The following is a 22,686-nucleotide window of genomic DNA, read 5'->3' on the forward strand; positions in this document are numbered from 1 at the left end:
TAGTGCTTGTGGTAGCAATGGTGATGGAAGGATGGTTTTTTCTCCTTTCCTTTTTCTTCTTTTCTTCCCTTCCTTTCCTTTTTTTCCTTTTTTCATTTTGTTTTCTGTTTTCCATCTTTTCTTTCCCTCTCCCCTTTTCTTTCCCTCTCCCCTTTTCTTTCCCTCTCCCCTTTTCTTTCCCTCTCCCCTTTTCTTTCCCTCTCCCCTTTTCTTTCCCTCTCCCCTTTTCTTTCCCTCTCCCCTTTTCTTTCCCTCTCCCCTTTTCTTTCCCTCTCCCCTTTTCTTTCCCTCTCCCCTTTTCTTTCCCTCTCCCCTTTTCTTTCCCTCTCCCCTTTTCTTTCCCTCTCCCCTTTTCTTTCCCTCTCCCCTTTTCTTTCCCTCTCCCCTTTTCTTTCCGTCTCTTTTCATCTCTTCCCCTTTCTTTCCTTTTTTCATTTCTTTTGATTCATTTTGTTTAGTACTTTCTTACTTTTCATCTTTTAGATTCCTTTCTAAAAGAAAAGATAGAATGGGAGACAATAATTAAAGAAACAAAACCTGCTTTGAAAGCCATGGGGCCGGATGGATTGAACCTTGGGGTGCTGAGGGGGTTGGCAGACGTGGCTGCCAAGCCGCTCTCCATCATCCTTCAGCAGTCCTGGCTAATTGGGGATGTGTCCTGGCTGTCCCTGAACGTGTTTAAAGAGCTCTGGATGTGGTGCTCAGGGACATGATTGAGTGGTGGGTTGTTAGAGTTAGGGGAGTATGGTCAGGTTGCGGTTGGACTCGATGATCTTTCGGGTCTTTTCCAACCTGATCCATTCTATGATTCTACGGATTTAACAGCAGCGTTCTTGTGGGAGCTGCATTGAAACTTGCAGTGTCTCTGGGTCCCCAGAATTACTTTCTCCAAGCTGATTCGTAGGTGCTGGCACTTCTTTAAAGCAAGAGCAGCTGCTGATGGGAGGAAGGTAGTTCAGGCTCATGAGCTCTGCAGCATCTCCCAGGATGGTACCAGAGGAGGCAGGAATGATATTGCAGAAGATGAGAAGCTCCCCAGCAGGAAGCCAGAAACCCTGCGGGAGAGTCGGAGCACGTGTGGATGCCCAGGAGGTAATGCAGCCCCAGTATTTGAGAAGCGCGTGGCCAAGGAGCTGCGGCCCAAGAACAGAGCTATTCCGCCTTTGCAGAATAGCTGGCATCCCAAGAAGGACTCGTCTGTCCTTGTAAAAAGCAGGGGGAGGGCACGTCCAAATGCTTGCTGGTTGCTTGGGAGCTCAAATCCTCCAAGCTGGAGGCAGCCTGGGGGTAACATCTCCTTGGTCCGATTGTGCAGCACCTGAGCAAGAAGTGGCTGCATGAGGGTCATCTTAATTTCTCTGTTCTTTTACTTAAATAAACCCGTTGGGAGACCGTGGTGTTGGTTTCCTAAAATTTGGATCTGGGAGGTGAGCACGCCCTTTGCTTATGATGGAAGCACAGAAGTGATGCGGGCACTCGCTGAGGTCACAGTCATCGCCGAGGTGGGAGCGTTTGTGGCACAGCCGGTGAGCAGAGCTGGTGCTCTGGTGAGTGTGCTGCACGCAGAGACTGAGCTGTGAGCTTTCCTTGAGAGATCACCCTGCGAGAGCCCGTCGGAAGCACCGCTGCGGCGTGTGCGTGAGCTGGGCACAGCTCAGGCTGAGCAGGCCGAGCAGGTGAGCTGGGTTTGGTGCTGGGTGGTTGCCGGGAGGTGTCTCAGCAGGAAAGCTGGGCTGGGGTGGGCACGCTGCATCAGCCCTCGTCCCGGCTGGCAGTGAGACAGAGGGAGTTTTCTTCAGGACAGCAACACCAGCCATGTGCTTCAAGGCGCGTAACTATTGAGGAGATGGAGAACGCTTGCTGTCAGAAATCATGGCAGCTGTACAGGAGCTGGGTGTATTTTGGGGACAGTCCTTGTAACCAGCTGGTTTCGAGACATTGCCCTGCCCGAGAGTCTAAACTGCACAGCAGAAGAATGCTGGGAAAATGCTTCTTCCTCACTGTTTTTCACTTGCAGGTTCTTTCCTTAGGGTTCCTTTTTCCTTTCCAAAAGGAGATTTTGGGGATCGAGGCACTTGAAGAGAGAGTGAAGCCAGCTCTTTCCAACAGTGCGGGCAGTCCCTGTGGAGGGGACCCCGGGAACTTGAGCTTCCCCTGAGACGTTCCCCAGCATGTCTCAGCAGGGAGACGGACGCAGTTGCCATCGCTGCTTTGCGCGTGGAAAGGTATGGCTGGGTTTCTTTCGCTTGGGTTTCTCCTTTCTCTGGTTTTGGAGGGGAAGGGGTGGAGCAGGGGGAGCCCTGCTGGTCCTTTGTTAGCTCAGTAAGCGGCTGGGTTGTGCACTTGCAGCAACAGGACAGCATTGCCAGGCTCCTTAACCTGCTGGGGCAGGGTGGGAGCAGAGAGCGGGCACTGCCCTCCTGCCAGCTGCACCTGGTTATGGTTTGCCAGCTGCCCCGGGTTTCTGCTGAGAAGTTAGTTCTAGCTGCCTGCAGTAGTAAAGGGTGGGGAAGAAATAGTGGTGAAGAGCTAAGGCTGTGTACGGTAATTTTGCATGGGTTGAACTGTGGCACCTGAAGTCACTGTTTCCCTCGGAATAATGCTGGTGTTTGCAGGTGTGTTGGTTTAACCCCCCGAAGTGATGTCTGAGAGCGCCCGTCTTCTCCACCTGAACGATGAGAAAGCTGGATATGCCCAGAAATTGCAGCGCGTGCAGATGTTGTGAATGCGCTCCCAAATGTTTCCGTTAGTGATAACTAACGTCTCAGCACTCTGATACCCACCTCTTGCACCATCTGGAACGCTGCATCTCTTTGCAAACGTTGGGTGGCCGTTTCCATGGCCCTTCCTTTATTTCTGTCCTCAGAAGCAGCGCGGCGCAGTTCCCTGTGCTAGGGAGCAGCACCCAGCAGGCTGCCAGAGATCCAACAGCGCCTTGCAGCGCACAGAGGGACGCGATGGGGACGGACCATCCTTAGCACCACGCAAAAGTGAGTCTCTGCAGTCCTCTGTCATGAAGTATGGAAGAATGCATTTTAAGTATTACTTCTGAGCGGTGCAGCACTGCAGGGGTGTCCGGTAACCATGGTGGAAGCATTAGAGAGGCCGACAGCAACAGATGGCAGCAGTGAGACAGAAGTGTGTGTGTAAGTGGTGGTGCTCAGAGCTGAGTGCATTCCCTGTAGGGACAAAAAATCCGTGCCTCGACTTTTGCAGCTGATAGCGTTTTGTGTGCTGACGCAGCTTTGCTCTGCAGCATGCAGAGCTGTCAGGCAGACTGGGGTTCCTCTGCTGCCACCTGAGCGGGAATGAGAGCAGTAGTGCTTTGTGCAAGCGCACTGCAGTTTAAAGATCAGTTTCTGTTCTGGCTGTAGAAGAGTGTCTTTTGGTTTTTGTGGTGGACGTGGGCTAACAGGACAGTGCTGCTCCTGGTGTCTGTGAAATCAACACACAATCTGTTGTTGTAGGGACGGAGCCTGCGCGTCCATGGAATGGTGCTGGGCTTGGGGGGAAACGGAAAGCCTCCCCAGGTAAGAAGCTCTTGTGAGCTGTGGTGTGGGTACCTGCCTCTAAATAGGGCTGCATGAAGGGCTGTGTGGGATGGAGGAGAAAAGAAGGGGCACTGCAGATCTGTGCTGACTGCAGAAATGGCACAGCGTTGTAGCAGCAGAAAGGCCAATTGAAGAAACTACGCTTGAGGAGCAGAAGTTTGTGGTTGGCTGTGCTAAAATGCTCCTCCAAAGAGATGCTCTTCATGTCTTTCTTGTTTCCTTTCTGACAGAAGCTGATGCAAGCAGGCTTGCAGTGAAGCGCAGCCTTGCAGGAAGCCAGGGGAGGAGCATGGAGTGTGGCACAGCCCCCAAGAGAGGTACAGACACACAGCAGCATCTGGGTTTGGTGCACTGTCTTTCTAGTTAGGCTTTCTGTCTGTCCTTTCCTGGGACTGCTGTCGTTGCGTGTTGCTTGAGATCTTAATCCCTGGGGATTACAGTTGCCTTTCCTGTCCCAATTGGAAATGGCCCACAGTTCAGCCAAGATCCCAAGGTCCATTGCTGTGAACACTCGAGAGTTCCTAGCATTGTGGCCCATTTTGCAGACCGAAGGCAGTGTGTGACTCTCTTTTAATCTTGCTGCTTCCCCTTGCTTGATTTGAACAGGGAGAGGTGCTGAGCCAAACGGCAAGATGTACGCGAAAGCTCCTCTCCAGGCTCCAGGAGGGCTTCCTGGAACAGCAGGTCCCAGCAGAGGGGAAAGACCTTCCCCTGCAGTTGACAACCACTCCCTCTCCAAGACCATGGCTGCAAGAAAGCGCAAGGGAGTGGAGGAAGAGGAGCAAAAAGCAGAGCTGTGGCCTGCCAAGAAACAAGTGAAGGTGGAGCGCGATGGGGAGAAGGCTCAGAGCCCACATCAGAGCAGAGGCGGTGTGCCAGCTCCAGCAACACACCCTGGGCCTGCCCCAGCACCGACTGAGCGGTTCCGGACCTCAAAGCGAAGAGGTAGGAAGGTGCTGCAGCTGCCCTGGTGAGGTGCTTCCCTTATCAGGTGCATGGAGTTTGCTTAGGATTTGCTTTGCTTTCTCCTTCTCTCTGCGGAGAGGGGAAAAGAGTAGAAGGCTGCCGAGTCCAATGGCAAGGAAGTGCCAGAAAGTGTAACCCTCTCTTTTCCCATGAAATCCATGACGGCCTTCTGCTTGTCCCACTGGAAATACCCTTCCCTGAGAGGCTTCCTAGCCTGTTTTCATGTACCCATGTTTCCGCGGTTTTGCTGTTGACAAACTGAATTTCTCTCCTCTTTCTCTATAGCAAGACGACAACGACAAAAAGAGAGGAGAGCAGAAATGAAGAAGGCTGCTCTGAGAGCTGCCGCTGCACGTGCAGAGGTGAGTCCTCGGTGAGCACAGACACGGCTCTTGTTGTTCTCTGTCTGTCAGACGTGAAGGGGATTGTAGAATGCTGGGGGAAGCGGTGTCCTACTTTGACGCTCGCTTTCTTTCTTTCCAGTCCTCCACAATGAACAGCCTTGTGGAGATGATGGAGAAGCTGCAGCTGAAGGACTGAGTGGAGGAGCATCAGAAGGCAGCGGCTTCGTGGCAGCAGCCCAACTTGGCACTCTGGTTGCAGTCCATCAATAAACAATTGGAGCTTTGTATTCACAAAGAGCGCACGGCCTGATTTGTCCAGTGGCACTCAGTGAGCTGCTGCACCACCTCCTCGTTATTCCACTCGCGGCGCTGGGTCAGAACTCCCACATCTCCATCAGGGGATGCTGCAGGTTATAGAAGCAATGGATGCACCAGTCCTTGGCCCTGCCCATAAACGCACTGCCTGCAAAGCACGTGCACAGAACTGCGAGTAGCACGGCCTGAGCACAGGCGCGCTGAGTTAGAGAACAGCTGTCTCGAGCTGTCTGAGTTTCTCGGGGCAGCACTGAGCAGAAGTGAGCGTGTGCCCCTCACCCTGCAGGCGTCTCTGTTGGGGGAAGAGAGGCTCCGCCGGCTGCCTGATCCCGGAAGGCAGAGGTGTTCTCCTGACTTCTCTGCAGTGCTAGCTTGCCTCATTGTCCCCCCTCTCTTCAGCCGTTTTGATGCTACTTTTCATCCTTTGGGCAGAGCTTGAGTCACTCTCATCATCGCACAGCTTTGTACTGAGCGGTGTGGAATTTTCTGGCTTTGCTCTTAAAAGCCTAGGCTGAAAACTGCAGCGTGCATGCTTAGTTTACATGGGGACATGGGGGGGGACATCCTCTAACCCCCATTATCGAAAAATAAACCTTAATTGCAAAAGTGAGGGGTGTCAACCCCCGACCCATGGGAACAAAGTGGTCCGTGGGGGTGACACTGTGGGGGTGTCCCCATCTCCAGTACGTGACACCACCAGGGTGCCATGAAGGTGTCCCCAACTTTGGTGGTGTGACAGCACGATGCTGTGTCCCCACTTCTCCAGGAAGTCCTCCAGCTGGTTACAGTGTCCCCAGCTTCGGCTCAACGTCCCCAGGGGGTCCTTTTGTCCCCTCTGCATGACGGTGACACCCGATGCTGGCTGCCGAACGCGACACCCGATGACGATGACACCGCGTCACGGCTGTGCCACGCTGGTGTCACACAGTCCCCTCTGGTGGTGGCACAGAGTTCACCACCGTGCGTGTCCACATCCTCATGTCAGACGATGGTGACAGCACCAGAGGACTCCAGTGTCACCAGGTCCAGCTCTAGGTGGGCCTGGAGGGGTGACAAAGAACAGTGAGAGGCTCAGTGACAGCATGGTGACAACGCAGAGCTGCCTGTGCCTGGCCCTATGCGGTGGTCAGAGTACAGGGAATGGTGTCACCCGATAGATGGTGGCACACAAGTGATGGTGACACCAGATGACGGTAACAACAGTGACAGCCAGGGATGGGGACACTGCGTCACGGCTGTTCCACATCGAGGTCACCCTGTGTCACGGTGTCACCTGAAGACAGTGACACTCAACGACTCCCAGTGGCATCCAGTGAAGGGAAGAACCAACAATGGTGACACCACCGACCCCATGTCACACCCACAGCAGACCCCACATGTCCCCCGACTGTCCCCAGCTCCCCTCCCTGTACACTCCTCGTCACCTCTTCAATGAGGATGGCACCGCTCTGCAGTTGTGCCAGTCCTCTTCTTGGTTGCAAGTGTCCCATTTGGTTTTGTCATCCAGTATTTTTGGGAGAAAACGTGTGGTAGTTCTAAGAGAAGGGGTATTTCTGGGAGAAAATATCCTCTTTTTGGAAGAGAAGGTGAAATTTACCACTGAAATGTGGTATTTCTGGGAGAAAATGACATACTTGAGGGAGAGAACTCGGAAATGGTGGGAGAGAATGTCTTCTATTCGAGAGCAACTGTGGTATTTTTGGTGTGACGACTGGTCCTTTGGGGAGAAAATACGGTAAATATGGGAGAAAATGTCCTCTTAAGGAGTGTCAAGTAGTACTTTTGAGAGAAAATGTCAGGTATTTCTCAGAAAACTGCTGTTTCTGGGAGATAGTAGCATCCTTGGTTGGAAAATGACAGGTGTTTGTGAGAAAGCTGGTATTTTGGGAAAAAAGGCCGTATTTTTAAGACGAAGCTGGTATTTCTGGGGGAATATGTCCCGTCTTTGGGAGAAAAGTGGTCTATCTTGGAGAAAATGTCATGTATTTGGGAGAAAACTGGTCTATCTGGAAGAAACTGCCATTTTTCTGGGAGTAAGTGTGATCCTGAGGAGCGTCAAGTAGTATTCTTGGGATGAAACGTGAGGTATTTCTAAGCGTAGTGGTATTTCTGGGAGAAAATGTCTTGTTTTGGGGGGAAAAGATCACATGTATGTGAGAAAGCTGGTATTTCTGGGAGTAAACGCCATATTTTTAGGAAAAAATGGGTATTTCCCGGATAATCGGTCACATAGTTAGGAGAAAAGTGGTCTACCTGGGAGAAAATGTCCTTGTTTTTTGGTGGAAGAGATCATGTGTAGGGGACTAAAATAGTGTTCCCGGATGAAAATGTCACGTATCTGTGAGAAAAGTGGTATCTGTGGGTCACAGTGCTGTTCCCCAGGGGTCGGTGCTGGGGCCTGTCCTCCTCAAGATCTTTCTTGATGAGCTGAGGGCACTGAGTGCACCCTTGGGAAGTTTGCGGATGACACCAGGCTGGCTGGAAGTGTGGATCTGCCTGGGGGTAGCGAGGCCCCACAGAGGGATCTGGACAGGCTGGAGAGCTGGGCTGAAGCCAATGGGATGAGTTCCAACAAGGCCAAAGGCCAGGTCCACGTTCTGTGGGAACGTTTGTGGAAAAGTGACTTATGTAGCTTAAATCTCTGCCTTCTGACACAAGAGCAAAATGGAGCCAGGAATGTATTCTTACTTCCATAACAAGAGTGTCAGAAGGAAACACCCTGAGACTTCTTGTAGGGGTGTCCATTTGCTGTCTCCCAAAAACCAGTCAGGGGAAGGGCACAAGAGGGGTGTGCCCTGCCAGCTCCAGGTCTTAAGACCTTAGAAACCCGGTCTCTTTCAAAAGTTGAGGGAGTTTCCATTCTTAGAGCTCAGCCCTGAAGCCTTGCTGGTTCAATTCCTCTCAATGATGCATCTAAAAGATGCGGTGCAGGTGGGCAAAGGTCCAGGTGGGCCAGCGGGTGAGTTTTACCACAGCCCGACACAGATGGATAAGCTGCTTCATTAACAAGTCCAGCTTTTACTGCGGGGCTGGCAGCATCTGTGCTGTTGTTCCATCTGCAGTCAGGAATGTCACACTGCCTTTTTTTCAACCCACATTTACTCTTTCACAAAAGAGCATCAACTTCTGATACTCGTTCTGCAAACTGGGGAAGAGTAACCTGCAGAATGCTGACTGCTGCAGAGGACAGGTTGGAAGACAGCCGCTCCACGCGCCCATCGTGCCACAGCAGCTCCTTGCTGGATGTGCCTGGCATAACTGGTTGGCTCCTGACAGCAATCCCTCACAGTGGGGAGGAAAGCAGCACTTGCACAGCTGGTTTTAAGAGCGCTAACCAAGCTCAGCTAAAACACTCAAGGGAGACTGTCTTCAAGCACGGTCACAGGATGCGTTTGTTATACTGAAGACTAAAGGAGATCACTTCAGATTGACATCAGGGAGGAGACGGGGTAAAACTCCCCGCTGGCCCACACTTCAGGATCTGTGGCATGTTTTTCTGCACAGCTGCCGTTTCTAAATTTGGAAAGAGACAGTAAAACATACCTGGAAAGGGTTGAGAAGTCAGGGTCTCCGTAGCTACAGAGAGATGTTGGATGCTTCTTTCTGTGGGAACGTTTGTGGAAAAGTGACTTTAGGTAGCTTAAATCTCTGCCTTCTGACACAAGAGCAAAATGGAGCCAGGAATGTATTCTTACTTCCATAATAAGAGTGTCAGAAGGAAACACCCTGAGACTTCTTGTAGGGGTGTCCATTTGCTGTCTCCCAAAAACCAGTCAGGGGAAAGGCACAAGAGGGGTGTGCCCTGCCAGCTCCAGGTCTTAAGACCTTAGAAACCCGGTCTCTTCCAAAAGTTGAGGGAGTTTCCATTCTTAGAGCTCAGCCCTGAAGCCTTGCTGGTTCAATTCCTCTCAATGATACATCTAAAAGATGCAGTGCAGGTGGGCAAAGGCTCCACAGCTGTACAGCATCTACGGGACAGCTCTTATTGAGCTGGCAGGTGTAACTGCTTCCCGAGGAGCTGTGCAGCCATAAAGGCATTCCAAAGCACCTCTTGCTCTTACATGAACGCATCATTGGCTTCATCTCACTGCCGTGCTTAATTCCCAGTGCTGACAGGTCTGTCCGGCAGCTCTGCCTAGAGAACCAGCATATGTTTCAGGCACGTGTCCTGAACGAGTCACTCCGTTTCAGCGAGTTTAGCGTCAGTGAGAGCTTCCTGCCCCAGCAAGTCTACCGAGCACCTGTGTTCTCTTACATCCCCGCACCACGCCGTGCTGCTCAGCGAGTCCAGCGCAGCTCTGCAGCACCCGGGGGACTACAGAACACGTGCCAGCGGTGAGCTGAGCTCGTTCTTCAGGTCCTGCTCCGGGCTGTGCCCTTCTCACATCCCACGCACCGAGCCCGGCCGGGCCACCGCTCGGTTCTTCCTTGGAGGAGAAAGTGGCCAGAGATGCCGCCGCAGGAGCCGTGAGAAAACCGGGCAGAGATGCGCGCTCGGCTTTCAAGAAGCGCCAGCAGCTCGGAATCGGCCTGGAGACAGCGATTCTGGGGAAGCCGGAGACGCCGCACGTCTCAGCGCGGCTCCCGCAGGAGCGGTACCGTTCGACGGCGTCGCCACGGCGACGGCGCCTCAGCGCCTCAGCGCCGGTCCGTCGCTACGGCGCCGCGCCGTCCCCGCCGAGTGACGTCATCACGCCGCGGCCCGAGGAGGCGGCCGTGCGGAAGCGGTGCGGGGCGCCTCGGGGCTCCGGGCGCCGCCTCGGCTCCTACAGGTGGGTGTTCGGGGGGCGCCGGGGCGGGGGCCGGGGTGAAGGCGGCGGGGGGGCCGCGTGCCGCTCTGTCTCGGCCCCGCGGGGTCTCCGTGGTGCTCGGGGCTTCCCTCGGCGGGGGCGGCTGCCCTGCGTCTCGCCGCCTCCCCCACCCCGTGTCTTTCGCTGCCCTCCCCCCCTGTCCCCCTGCCGCTGATCGCCCGCACCCCCCAGTCCCTCTGTGTGCCCCCCGGGGTTACACCCTCCCCCCGGTCTCCCTCCCCTCCAGTCCCCCCGTTCTGATCGCCGTAGTCCTCTTCCACCCCTCCCCTCTGTGCCTCCCCCATTCTGATCCCCAGGGTCCCCCCCCGATCCCTCATCCCTCCCCAGTCCCCCGTTCTGATCCCTGGTGTCCCCCACCCCCCCACCGCTCTCCCCATTCTGTCCCCTAGAGTCCCCCCCTTTCCCAGTCTCCTCTATCTGACCCCCGAACTCCCTCTCCTCCCCCCGAGTGCCCCCACTCCAATTCCCCCATTCTGATCCCCAGAGTCTCCTACCACCCCCCATTCCCCTCTATTTGACCCCCAGGGTCCCGTGTCCTCCCTTCTCCTCCCACCTCCTGGCCCCTTTTTTCTGACCCCTAGAGGTCCCTGTAACCCCCTGTGCGCTCCTCCCTGACCCCTGGAGTCAGTTCCTCATTTTGACCTCCAATTTCCCTCAGCCAGACCCCATAGAAGCCTCGCACAACCCCTGGCTCTTCCCTCCCACCCCTCCCTCCACCCCCAGATGCTCTTCCTGCCTTGTAGAAACTCTGTTCACCCCTTTCCCCCACACAAGCCACTAAGTTTCCCCCCAGACTCTTTTTCCACCCCATAGACATCCCACTCTCCTCTTCTCCCCCCCAATACTTCCCTAAGGTGTCCCCCAGACTCCCCTTCCACCCCATAGAAGCCCCCCACAACCCTCCAGATTTCCTCTGCCACCCCTTCTCCATTCCTAGACCCCTTTTCCTCCCAGCAGAGACCCAACTCACCCCTTTTTTCCCCCACACAACCCCCCGTCCACTCCCAGACCCCCCTTTCTGCCCTACAGAAGCCCCCTTTCCACCCCTCAAGTTCCCCTCCACAATGTACCCCTCCATCCCCAGGCCCCCTTTTCACTCACAGAAGCCTCGTTCTGCTCTTTTCCCCCTCACAACCCCCTCTCTCCATCCTCAGAGCCCCTTTCCACGCCACAGAAGCCCTCCACAATCCCTCAGTTTCCCCTTCCAACCTTTCTCCACCTCCAGACCCTCTTTCCACCTCACAGAAGCCCCACTCACACCTTTCCGCCCATAGATTCCCCACGAGCCCCCCCCTATATACCCCTGGAGGCATGCAGAAGAATCTGGAGATGTTGTAGAGGGGTTTGGGGCATCCAGTTGGTCCCCAGGTGGATCCAAGGTGTCCTTGGATTCATACAGAAGGATCTGGAGATGTCCCAGAGGGATCCTGGGGTGTCCAGGGGGTCCCAAGAATGGTCCTGGGGGTCCCTGGAAGGATCTGGAAGCTCCCAGGATGGGTCCAGGAGCTCCGAGGAGCCACTGGGATGATTTGGAGATGTGCCAGTAGAGTCTGGTAGGGTCCAGAGAGTTCTCATGTGGGTCTGAGTGGTCCTGGAGTCATCCCGTCATCAGAGACATCTCTGGGGATGTCCCAGAGAGGACTTGGAGGGTGCAGGGGGTTTTCAAATTGATCCAGGGGGTCCTTGGATTCATCCAGAAGGGTCTGCAGACGTCCCAGAATGATCCTGTGGAATGTGGGGGGGTCCTCAGGTGGGTTCAGAGGGTCCTATTGTCTTCTGGAAGGGTCTGGAGATGTCCCATGGGTGTCTTGGGGTCCCCAGGCGTTCCTGGAGTCCTCCAGAGGTCTCTAGTGGGGATTTTGAGGACAACCTCACATAGTGACACATTCTCGCTCTTCTTTGTCCCCGTGGGATCGCCCCCAATAATGTCTGTTTCCATTAAAATCAATACTATGTCACTTTTCTTGTATATTTTTTGCCACTTCCTTTCAGAAATGGATGGTTCCCACCAATCCCTGTGCAAAGCCCCACGGAAACAATCCCCCCAGGGCCACCGGGTGACACCGGACAACCACTTGTCCCCAAAGTTCTCACTGTCACCGTAACCGTGGAACCTGGGGACGTACCAACGTACCTTGAGAGCCCCATCCGCGTCCTACAGCTCCTGGACGCTGTCACCCTGGCTGTCCATGACTGTCCCATGCTGTCCCCCCTGCCATGGTGGCACAACTTCAGCACAGTGCCATCCTCATTGAAGAGGTGACGAGGAGGGGTACAGGGAGGGGGGCAGGGGACAGTCGGGGGACATGTGGGGTCTGCTGTGGGTGTGACATGGGGTCGGTGGTGTCACCATTGTTGGGTGTCACCTTCACTGGATGCCATTGGGTGTCACTGAATGTCACTGTCTTCAGGTGGCGCCGTGACACAGGGTGACCTCGATGTGGAACAGCCGTGACGCAGCGTCCCCATCCCTGGCTGTCACTGTTGTTACCGTCATCTGGTGTCACCATCACTTGTGTGCCACCATCTATCGGGTGACACCATTCCCTGTACTCTGACCATCACATGGGGGCAGGCACAGGCGGCACCACATTGTCACCATGCTGTCACTGAGCCTCTCACTGTTGTTTGTCACCCCTCCAGACCTGCCTACCGCAGGACCCGGTGACACCGGAAACCTCTGGTGCTGTCACCATCGTCTGTCATGAGGACGGGGACATGCACGGTGGTGAACTCTGTGCCACCACCAGAGGGGACTGTGTGACACCAGCGTGGCACAGCCGTGATGCGGTGTCATCACCGTTGGGCGTCACTCCTGGCAGCTGGCGCCGGGTGTCACCGTCATGCAGAGGGGACAAAAAAAACCCTGGGGACATTGAGCCGAAGCTGGGGACACCGTGACCACCTGGAGGACTTCCCAGGGAAGTGGGAACACCACATGACAATGTCACACCACCAAAATTGGGGACATCCCTGTGTCACACCCCAAAGCTTGGGACACCTTCATGGCACCCTGGTGGTGTCATATCCTAGAGTTGTGAACACCCCCCAGTGTTTGGGACAGCCCTCTGGAGACGCCATCTGTGCCCTCCCCCACAGAAAACATTGTTCCCATGGGGCGGGGTTGACACCCCTCACTTTTCTAATTAAGGTTTATTTTTGATAATGGAGGTTGGGGGATGTCCTCCCCATGTAAGTGATAAAGGGCAGAGGAGCGGCTGTGGGGCTCCATGTGTCACACTGGGGATGAACTCTGGGGACAGAGGTGACTGCAGCATTCTGGCCCCATCGCCCCTATGGCTCTATAACCAGTACAGCTCCATCTCGTAGCCATCCCTCGTCCGTATCCCACAACGTTATCCCATCCCATATCCATCATATCCACCCCACAGCCATCTCAAACCCATCCCATATCCATACCCCCACATCCTATCCCCATCCTTAACCCTATATCCATAGCCATTCCGAATCCTTATCCCCACATGCATCCCATGTCCATTCCATCTACTTATCCCATGCCACTATCATCCCAATCCCATCCCGTGTCCATATTTCATCCCCAATCCATCCCACATTCTTCAGTGTTGGTCCCATGTCCATCCCAAGCCCATCCCATATATATTCCATTTTCCTATCTCCCATTCCATATCCACCCCATATCCATATCCCCACACCCCAACCCTACATTTCACATCCCAGTGCACATCCAACATCCCAAGCCCAGTTCCAAACCTCATATCCCAACCCCACATCCAAGCCCCACCTCCCACCTGTCAATCCCATTCCCATCTCGCACCCCCTATAGCAGTAGGGCGCACCCCGAGGCCCCACCCACGGCCCGCCCCCTGCCGCGCTCCTCCCACCAACAGCGCAGCGTAACGCCGCACCGCCCCCGGGCTCTCATTGGGCAGGTGCCGGACCGTCCCAGCCCCGGGCTCTCATTGGTCAGGTGCCGGTCCGTCCCGCCCCCGGGCTCTCATTGGTCAGGTGCCGGTCCGTCCCGCCCCCGGGCTCTCGTTGGGCACGTGCCGATCCGTTCCGCCCCCGGGCTCTCGTTGGTCAGCGGCAGCGGCGCCGGCTCCGATTGGCTGAGGCGCGGCGCGCGGGAACGGCCGTTGGCAGCCGGCCTAGAGCTCTTCTCCCCTCAGGCGGCGGCGCTCCCGCAGCCCTGGCCGCCCCGCACCGCCGCTGCGCGCCGGAGCTGTCCGGGCAGCACCGAGACGGAACCGCGGCACGACGGGAGCGGTGCTGAGCACAGCAGAGCCGGAGCCGGGAGGGACGGAGAGCGGCGCCGGGACAGGGGAGGAAGCCTGGTGGGGTGAGGGGCTGGGAAGGCGGGGGGGGGATAGGGAGGCAGGCGGGGCTGCAGCGGCTGTGGTATCGGGGTACATGGGGCGATAGGGGTGGGTACAAAGGGATTTAGGGCAGCAGAGGGCTGTGAGGGGGAAACGGGGGGACACGGTGCTATAGGGAGCATTGGGGGCCGGGAGGGGCTGGCGAGAGCTACGGGGAGGGATATAGGGGGCTGGGGGAGGACCTAAGAAACTGTGGCTCTATGAGTGGCTGTAGGGGGAATGGAGGTGGGATAGAAGGGGATGTGGGGCTACAGGGAGCAGCGGGAGGGCTGTAGGCGTGGTATAGAGAAACAGGCATGACAGGGGTCTGTGGGTGGGATTGGGGGGGAAGTAGAGAGGTGTAAGGTTATAAAAGGCTGCAGAGAGACAATAGGGGGTTTGCGTGGGCACAGTGAAATAGAGGGTAATGTGGGGTGACACCGGGCACAAGACGGGAATGTGAGAGAGAAGACCCAGTTGGAGGCACAGATAGAGGCAAGCTGAGGGGGATAAAGAGGGAGAATCTCAACGGGGCGGGGAAAAAAAAAAAAACAAAAGGAAAAATGAGAATGAAAAGTAAGAAAAAAAAAAAGATGGAAAAAGAAAAAAAAAATGGAAGTGCTGAAAACAGAAAAAAAGAGGCACAGAGGAGGAAAAAAAGTAAAAAGCAATCCATGTATATCAAGAGAAAGCAAGTAGGAAAGCTAACTGCAGCAGAGCAAAGGAAAGCAACCTTGCAGGAATGGAGGAGTGTGGGAAGAGCTGAGCCCCGGCCTGGCACAGGAGCTGCACGGCAGGAGAAGAAGCTGAGCCCAAAGGTAAGAGGAGCTCCTTGGGGCTTTTTGTGGGCTTGAAGCAAAGCTGAGAAGCCGTGCCCGGGAGGAGGTGTGGGTAGCTCCAGGCCACCTTGCTGTCTCCCCAGGAGATGCGGGCTGTGGGCTAGGCAGCGGGCAGGAGTGCTGGCCAGAAGCAAGCATCTGTGTGGAGAAAGGCAAAGGGCGGAGGAGGTTGAAGGGGAGCTACCGGGCATGGGCTTGCTCAGCAAGGGGAGCAGAAGCCTGAAGGGCACGAGAAGGGAATAGAGAAGGGCATGCAGAAGGAGAGAAGCTGCGAGCAGAGTTAAGAGGCACTTGTCAGAGCAGCAAGCAGAGCAGGCAAGTGTTGAGATTGGGAGTGAGTAGCAGGAAAAGGCAAGAGCACCAAGAAAAAGGAGGCGAGGGGCAAGCAGCTCAGGTAGGGAAAAGGAAGGGCATGCAGCTCAGGTAGGGAAGGGAGGGGACAGCAGCTCAGGTAGGGAAAAGGAAGGGCATGCAGCTCAGGTAGGGAAGGGAGGGGACAGCAGCTCAGGTAGGGAAAAGGAAGGGCATGCAGCTCAGGTAGGGAAGGGAGGGGACAGCAGCTCAGGTAGGGAAAAGGAAGGGCATGCAGCTCAGGTAGGGAAAAGGAAGGGGACAGCAGCTAAGCTAGGAAAGTGAGTGGATAGCAGGTGAGGTAGGTAAGTGAGGGGACAACCAGTAAGGAAGCCAAGTGAGCAAACATCTGCTCAAGTACGTAGTGAGGGGCAAGGAGCTCAGCTAGGTAAGTTAGGGGGAAGCAGCTCAGGTAGGGAATGAGAGGGGCCAGCAGCTCAGCTGGGAAAGCGAGGGGCAAGCAGGTCAGCTAGGTAATTTTTGGAACAAGCAGCTCAGGTAGGTAAAGGAAGGGACAGCAGCTCAGGTAAGAAGAGCAGGCAAGGGAATGGTAGGATAAGGCAAGGGGGGAGGTGAGGGAGAAAAGAAAGAATGGGGAGGGTAGGGAGGGCTTAAAGGGGGTTTCAGGAGTACCTATGATTATAAAAAAAAAAAAAAGAAAAATGAAAAACAAGAAAAAAAGGTGAAAGAAAAAAGAGAAAGGGAAAAAAAAGAGTAATAAAGGAAAAAAATAAAACAGGAAAAAAGAAAAAAAAATGGAAAACAAAAAGAGAAAACCAAGATGAAAAAGAAAAAATGAAAATAGAAAAAAATGAGAAAAGAGAGAGAAAAATGAAATAAAAAAGAAAAGTGCAATGAAAAAAAAAAGAAAAAAGGAATAAAAAAAAAAAGAAAAAAAGAGTGAAAATGAAAAAAGAAAACCAAGATGAAAATGAGAAAAAATAGATGAAAACAAAAAGAAAAGGAAAAGAGAAAAAAAAAAAAAAGAACAAGTGCAATGAAATGAAAAAAGAAACGAAAGCATAAAAAAAGAAGAAAAAGAAAAAAGCCCAAAAAGGTCAGAAAAAAAAGAAATGAGAAAAGAAGAAAAAAGCCAAGTAAACAGTCAAGAATAACAGCTGAGAAAAGACTGGATGGCCAAAATGTAGAGAAAGCAAAGCAGAGCACAGCAAGGGAAAGCAAGGCGAGAGTAGCAGCAAAAGGCAGGAGAATGAAGAAGGAGGGAGTGAAGAGCAGGAAAGGTGAGTTTGCCATAAGGCAAGGGGGAAGGGGAGGGGAAAGGGAGAAAAGGGGGGGTACGGGAGGGGAGGGGAAGGGAAGGAGGGGGGGAGAGGAGAGAGGGGAGGGGAGGAAGGGAAAAATGGGAGGGCTGAGCCCCCGCCTGGCACAGGAGCTGCGCGGCAGGAGAAGAAGCTGAGCCCAAAGGTAAGAGGAGCTCCTTGGGGCTTTTTGTGGGCTTGAAGCAAAGCTGAGAAGTCGTGCCCGGGAGGAGGTGTGGGTAGCTCCAGGCCACCTTGCTGTCTCCCCAAGAGATGCGGGCTGTGGGCTAGGCAGCGGGCAGGAGTGCTGGCCAGAAGCAAGCATCTGTGTGGAGAAAGGCAAAGGGCGGAGGAGGTTGAAGGGGAGCTACCGGGCATGGGCTTGCTCAGCAAGGGGAGCAGAAGCCTGAAGGGCACGAGAAGGGAATAGAGAAGGGCATGCAGGAGAGAAGCTGCGAGCAGAGTTAAGAGGCACTTGTCAGAGCAGCAAGCAGAGCAGGCAAGTGTTGAGATTGGGAGTGAGTAGCAGGAAAAGGCAAGAGCACCAAGAAAAAGGAGGCGAGGGGCATGCAGCTCAGGTAGGGAAAAGGAAGGGCATGCAGCTCAGGTAGGGAAAAGGAAGGGCATGCAGCTCAGGTAGGGAAAAAGGAGGGCACAGCAGCTAAGCTGTGTGTTATGGGAAGTAATGTCAGTGATCTGAATGGCAGTAACCTGCTGTTCTGCATGGGGCTGTTGTGGAAGTTTACTGTTCAGACTTTCTTAGTGAGCTCTCCCTAGATTGTTTCTGTCCTATTTCTACACTTGCTTTGTTTTTTTCCAGTCCTCTATAATGAACAGCCCTGTGGCAACGATGCGGAATCTGCACCTGAAGGACTGAGAGGAAGAACATCAGAAGGCAGCAGCTGCAGTGTGTGGTGTTACAGGGCAGCGCTGCGAGTGCCGCCCAACTTGGCACTCCATGTCTTATCTGGTTGTACTCAATCAATAAACGATCACAATTACGGACTCAAAAAGAATAAGGCTGTCTTTTTCACCTTAGAGGAAAAAGGGGGCGATGGCAAGGAATGAGAGGCAGGTGAGGTCAGCTGTACAAAATCCCAACACAGATGGATAAGCTGCTTCATTAACAAGTCCAGCTTTTTCTGCGGCGGTGACCAGCATCTGTGCTGTTGTTTATCTGCAGTCAGGAATGTCATATTGCCTCTTTTTTCAACCCCCATTTACTCTTTCACAAAAGAGTATCAACTTTTGATACTGGTTCTGCAAACTGGGGAAGAGTAGCTTACAGAATGCCAACTGCTGCAGGGGACAGGTTGGAAGACAGCTGCTCCACCCGCCCATCTGCCACGGCAGCTCCTTGCTGGATGTGCCTGTGATAACTGCTTAGCTCCTGCCAGCAATCCCCTCACAATGGGGAGGAGAGCAGCACTTGCACAGTTGGTTTTACAAGCACTAAACAAGCACAACTAAAGCGCTCAAGGGAGACTGTCTTCAAGCACAGTCACAGAATGTCTGTTATACTGAAGACTAAAGGATATCACTTCCAATTGGCATCAGGGAGAAGACACAGAATAGGAGAATCACAGAATTGCCAGGGTTGGAAGGGACCTCAAGGATCATGAATCTCCAACCCCCCTGCTACATGCAGGGCCACCAACCTCCACATTTCACACTAGACCAGGCTGCCCAGGTTCCCATCCAATCTGGCCTTGAACACCTCCAGGGATGGATGGGGCATCCACAATCTCTCTGGGCAGCTGTTCCAGCACCTGACCACTCTCTGTAAAGAACTTCCCCCTGACATCCACCCTAAATCTTCCCTCCCTCAACTTCAAACCATTTCCCCTCGTCCTGCAGTTTTCTACCCTTTCCAAGAGTTGACTTCCCTCCTGCTTGTAGGCTCCCTTTAGGTGCTGAAATGCTGCAATGAGGTCACCCTGCAGCCTTCTTTTCTCCAGGCTGAACAAGCCCAGCTCCCTCAGCCTGTCCTCATAAGGGAGGTGCTCCAGTCCCCTGATCATCTTTGTGGCCCTCCTCTGGATCCTCTCCAACAGCTCCCTGTCTTTCTTGTACTGGGGGCTCCAGACGTGGTCGCAGTACTGCAGATGGGGCCTCACAAGAGCGGAGTAGAGGGGGACAATCACCTCCCTGTCCCTGCTGGCCACCCCTCTTCTGATGGAGCCCAGGATTCCATTTGCTTTCCCACCTGCAAGGGCACGCTGCTGGCTCATGCTAAGCTTTTCATCTATCAGGACCCCCAGGTCCTTCTCCACGGGGCTGCTCTCAAGGACCGCTCCTTCCAGTCTGTATGGATGCCTGGGATTCCTCCGGCCCAAGTGCAAAACCTTGCACTGTGCTGTGTAGGACCTGATCAGGTTCACCCGGGTCCGCCTTTCCAACCTGTTGAGGTCCCTCCGAATGGCATCCCTTCCTTCAGCCGTGTCAACCGCACCGCTCAGCTTGGTGTTGTCAGCAAACTTGCTGAGGGTGCACTCGATTCCACCATCCATGTCGTTGATAAAGGTGCTAAAGAGCACCGGTCCCAAGACAGAGCCCTGGGGATGCCGCTCGTTACTGGCCTCACCTGGACATAGGGCCATTAATAACCACTCTTTGTCTGAGGCCTTACAACAAATTCCTTATCCATCGAGTGGTCCACCCATCAAATCCACATCCCTCCGGTTTGGAGATAAGGATGTGGTGGGGGACCGTGTCAAAGGCCGTGCTCAAGTCCGGGGAAATGACGTCGGTCACCCTCCCCTTGTCCACCGATACCGTCACTCCATCACAGAAGGCCACCAGATTGGTTAAGCATGACTTCCCCTGCTGAAGCCGTGCTGGCTGTCTCGGATCACACGCTCACTCCTCATGTGATCAAGCATGTCATCCAGGAGGATCTGTCCCATCATCTTCCCAGGCACAGAGGTGAGACTCACCGGCCTGTAGTTCCTGTGTCCTCCTTGCTCCCTTTCTTGCCAACGGCAGTGACGTGACCCTTCCTCCAGGCATCCGGGACCTCACCTGACAGCCACGACTTCTCAAATATGATGGAGAGCGGCTCGGCAGCCAGCTTCTTCAGAGCCCTGAGATGCACGCCATCCTGCCCATAGACTTGTACACGTTCAGTCTCACATCTCACCATCTATCTGCTCCATAGACTTGCACACGTTCAATCTCATCAGGCAGTCTCTCTGCTCTGCCCTCACAGCAGGGGGTATTTACCACCCCGGTCCCCACCTGGAGGTTTATGGATGCAGGGCTCAGGGACGTGACAAACTCTGGAATCCTGGCTGCCAGTGAAGACCGAGGCACAGAACTCATTCTGTACCTCAGCCTTCTCTCCATCTGTTGCAGGCAGTTCTCCTTTTACATTTACAAAGGAGGCACACTTGCTTTGACCTGTCTCTTCTGGCCAATGCACGTGTAGAAAGTCTTCCTGTTGTTTTTCACGTCCCTCTCCAAGTTCAGTTCTGCGCCTTGTGTTTCCTGATCCCACGTCTGCAGGTCCAGACATCCCTGTATTCTTCCCAGGTGACACGGCCTGTTAGCCCTGTATTGCTCCAGGTGACACGGCCTGTTTGTTAGCCCTGTATTGCTCCAGGTGACACGGCCTGTTAGCAGAGCTTGTTGCTCCTTGCTTTGCCCCCAGCTGCCCAGCAGGTCTGCGCCGAGCCGATGGGCTTCCTGCGTCCTCTGCTTTCTATTCAGAGGGACGGAGAGCTCTTGTGCTCTCAGAAGGGAAGGCAGCCTTGAAGAGCAGCCAGCTTTGCTCACCATCTTTGTTTTTACAGACAGATCCCCAGAGATCTGGGCCATCAGCCCGTGAAAGCTTAAAGCTCGCCGTCCCAAAGCTCAGGTCCTGCCCCACTCCTTGCCATGCCCACATCCCTCGGATCACCAACCCCACAAGCCGTGCTCACTGCAGCCAGGCTGCCCCAACCTGAACGCCTTTCACTCATCATCTCCTCCGCACTGCTGAGCAGCTGATCCAGCCACGCTTCACCTCTGGTCGGTCTGCCCAACGCCCGGAGCACAAAGTGACCATGGCTGCATTCCAGGAGCCTCCTGGAGCTCCTGGAGCTGGCCGTCTGTCCTTCCAGCAGATCTCCAATGGCTGCAGTCCTATTTTTGTAAAGATAACTGGTATTTCTGGGAGGAAATGTCCTATTTTTGGGAGAAAATGTCATACTGAGGACTGTAATGTCATATTGTTTGGAGAAAACATGAGGTATTTCTAAGAAAACTGTGACTCCCTGGAGAAAGTATCACATTATGGGGAAGGGGGGGTATTGTAATGTTGTATTTTTTGGAGGAAACGTGAAGTATTTCTAAGGAAACTGATATTTCTGGGAGGAAATATCATAATTTTGGAAGAAAATTTCATATATCTCTGATAAAGCTGGCATTCTGGGAGAAAATATCATGGATTTTGGAGAATGCTTGTATTTCCGGGAGAAAATATCGCATTTTTGGAACAAATTGTCATATTTAGGATTGAAAAGTGATCTTTCCGGAAGAAAACATCGTGTATTTGGGAGAACACTGATATTTGTGGGTTATAACGTTGTTTTTCGGCACTAGTGACACGAGAGGAGAGGCCGAAGCCCAGCTCACTACAAGCTCCCTTCAGGTAGTTCTAGAGAGCAGTAAGGTCTTCCTGAGCCTCCTCTTCTCCAACTGAACAACCCCAGCTCCTTCAGCCGCTCCTCGTGAGCTCTGTGCTCCAGACCCCTCGCCAGCCTTGGCGCCCTTCTTTGAACCCGCTCCAGGGCCTCGATGTCTTTCTGGCAGTGAGGGGCCCAAAAGTGGACACAGCACTCGAGGTGCGGCCTCACCAGAGCTGAGGACAGGGGGACAATCACTGCCCTGTTCCTGCTGGCCACACCGTTCCCGATGCAGGCCAGGATGCCATTGGCCTTCTTGGCCACCCGGGCACACTGCTGGCTCATTTCAGCCCAGCATCCATCAACACCCCCAGGTCCACTTCCTCTACGCATCTTCCAGCCGCTCCGCCCCCAGCCTGTAGCGTCGCCTGGGGTTGTTGCAGCCAAAGCGCAGGACCTGGCCTTTGGCCTTGTTGGAACTCATCCCATTGGCTTCAGCCCAGCTCTCCAGCCTGTCCAGATCCCTCTGTGGGGCCTCGGTACCCCCAGGCAGATCCACACTTCCAGCCAGCCTGGTGTCATCCGCAAACTTCCCGAGGGTGCACTCAGTGCCCTCAGCTCATCAAGAAAGATCTTGAGGAGGACAGGCCCCAGCACCGACCCCTGGGGAACAGCACTGTGACCCACAGATACCACTTTTCTCACAGATACGTGACATTTTCATCCGGGAACACTATTTTAGTCCCCTACACATGATCTCTTCCACCAAAAAACAAGGACATTTTCTCCCAGGTAGACCACTTTTCTCCTAACTATGTGACCGATTATCCGGGAAATACCCATTTTTTCCTAAAAATATGGCGTTTACTCCCAGAAATACCAGCTTTCTCACATACATGTGATCTTTTCCCCCCAAAACAAGACATTTTCTCCCAGAAATACCACTACGCTTAGAAATACCTCACGTTTCATCCCAAGAATACTACTTGACGCTCCTCAGGATCACACTTACTCCCAGAAAAATGGCAGTTTCTTCCAGATAGACCAGTTTTCTCCCAAATACATGACATTTTCTCCAAGGTAGACCACTTTTCTCCCAAAGACGGGACATATTCCCCCAGAAATACCAGCTTCGTCTTAAAAATACGGCCTTTTTTCCCAAAATACCAGCTTTCTCACAAACACCTGTCATTTTCCAACCAAGGATGCTACTATCTCCCAGAAACAGCAGTTTTCTGAGAAATACCTGACATTTTCTCTCAAAAGTACCACTTGACACTCCTCAAGAGGACATTTTCTCCCATATTTACCG

General features: G+C 53.8%; 3 protein-coding genes across 10 annotated transcripts in view; all 3 read left to right on the plus strand.

Moving 5' to 3' along the window:
• Positions 1-94: 94 nt before the first annotated feature.
• LOC149914092 (zinc finger CCCH domain-containing protein 11A-like) lies at positions 95-5,530 on the plus strand. The gene is made up of 7 exons (XM_090127662.1): positions 95-2,225; positions 2,867-2,990; positions 3,468-3,530; positions 3,782-3,868; positions 4,158-4,496; positions 4,803-4,879; positions 5,001-5,530. The coding sequence occupies exons 1-7, from the start codon at positions 2,172-2,174 to the stop codon at positions 5,055-5,057; spliced, it is 801 nt and encodes a 266-aa protein (XP_089983788.1). The 5' UTR covers positions 95-2,171; the 3' UTR covers positions 5,058-5,530.
• A 2,553-nt stretch (positions 5,531-8,083) lies between these two features.
• Positions 8,084-12,251, plus strand: LOC149914093 (uncharacterized). Its single transcript, XM_090127521.1, has 3 exons — positions 8,084-8,135; positions 9,534-9,948; positions 11,980-12,251. The coding sequence occupies exons 1-3, from the start codon at positions 8,084-8,086 to the stop codon at positions 12,248-12,250; spliced, it is 738 nt and encodes a 245-aa protein (XP_089983647.1). The 3' UTR covers position 12,251.
• A 357-nt stretch (positions 12,252-12,608) lies between these two features.
• Positions 12,609-22,686, plus strand: part of LOC149914094 (uncharacterized) — a 155,188-nt gene continuing 145,110 nt past the window's right edge. For 2 of the 8 annotated variants that reach the window (XR_016460611.1, XM_090127656.1), the window contains exons 1-2: positions 13,057-14,300; positions 15,008-15,139. Coding sequence is in view for 2 of the 8 variants with exons in the window: in XM_090127656.1 (XP_089983782.1) it covers positions 13,470-14,300; positions 15,008-15,139 (963 nt within the window). In the remaining 6 variants the exon portion in view is untranslated. Of the gene's footprint in view, positions 14,301-15,007; positions 15,924-16,166; positions 16,753-17,348; positions 17,407-17,590; positions 21,951-22,686 lie in introns of those variants that run through there. The other 6 variants (XR_016460612.1, XR_016460616.1, XR_016460618.1 and 3 more) reach the window with 6 other exon arrangements.

The sequence above is a fragment of the Phasianus colchicus genome, chromosome 31 (assembly GCF_987193195.1).
Source record: "Phasianus colchicus chromosome 31, bPhaCol1.hap1.1, whole genome shotgun sequence".
In the NCBI taxonomy this organism is placed as follows: domain Eukaryota; kingdom Metazoa; phylum Chordata; class Aves; order Galliformes; family Phasianidae; genus Phasianus; species Phasianus colchicus.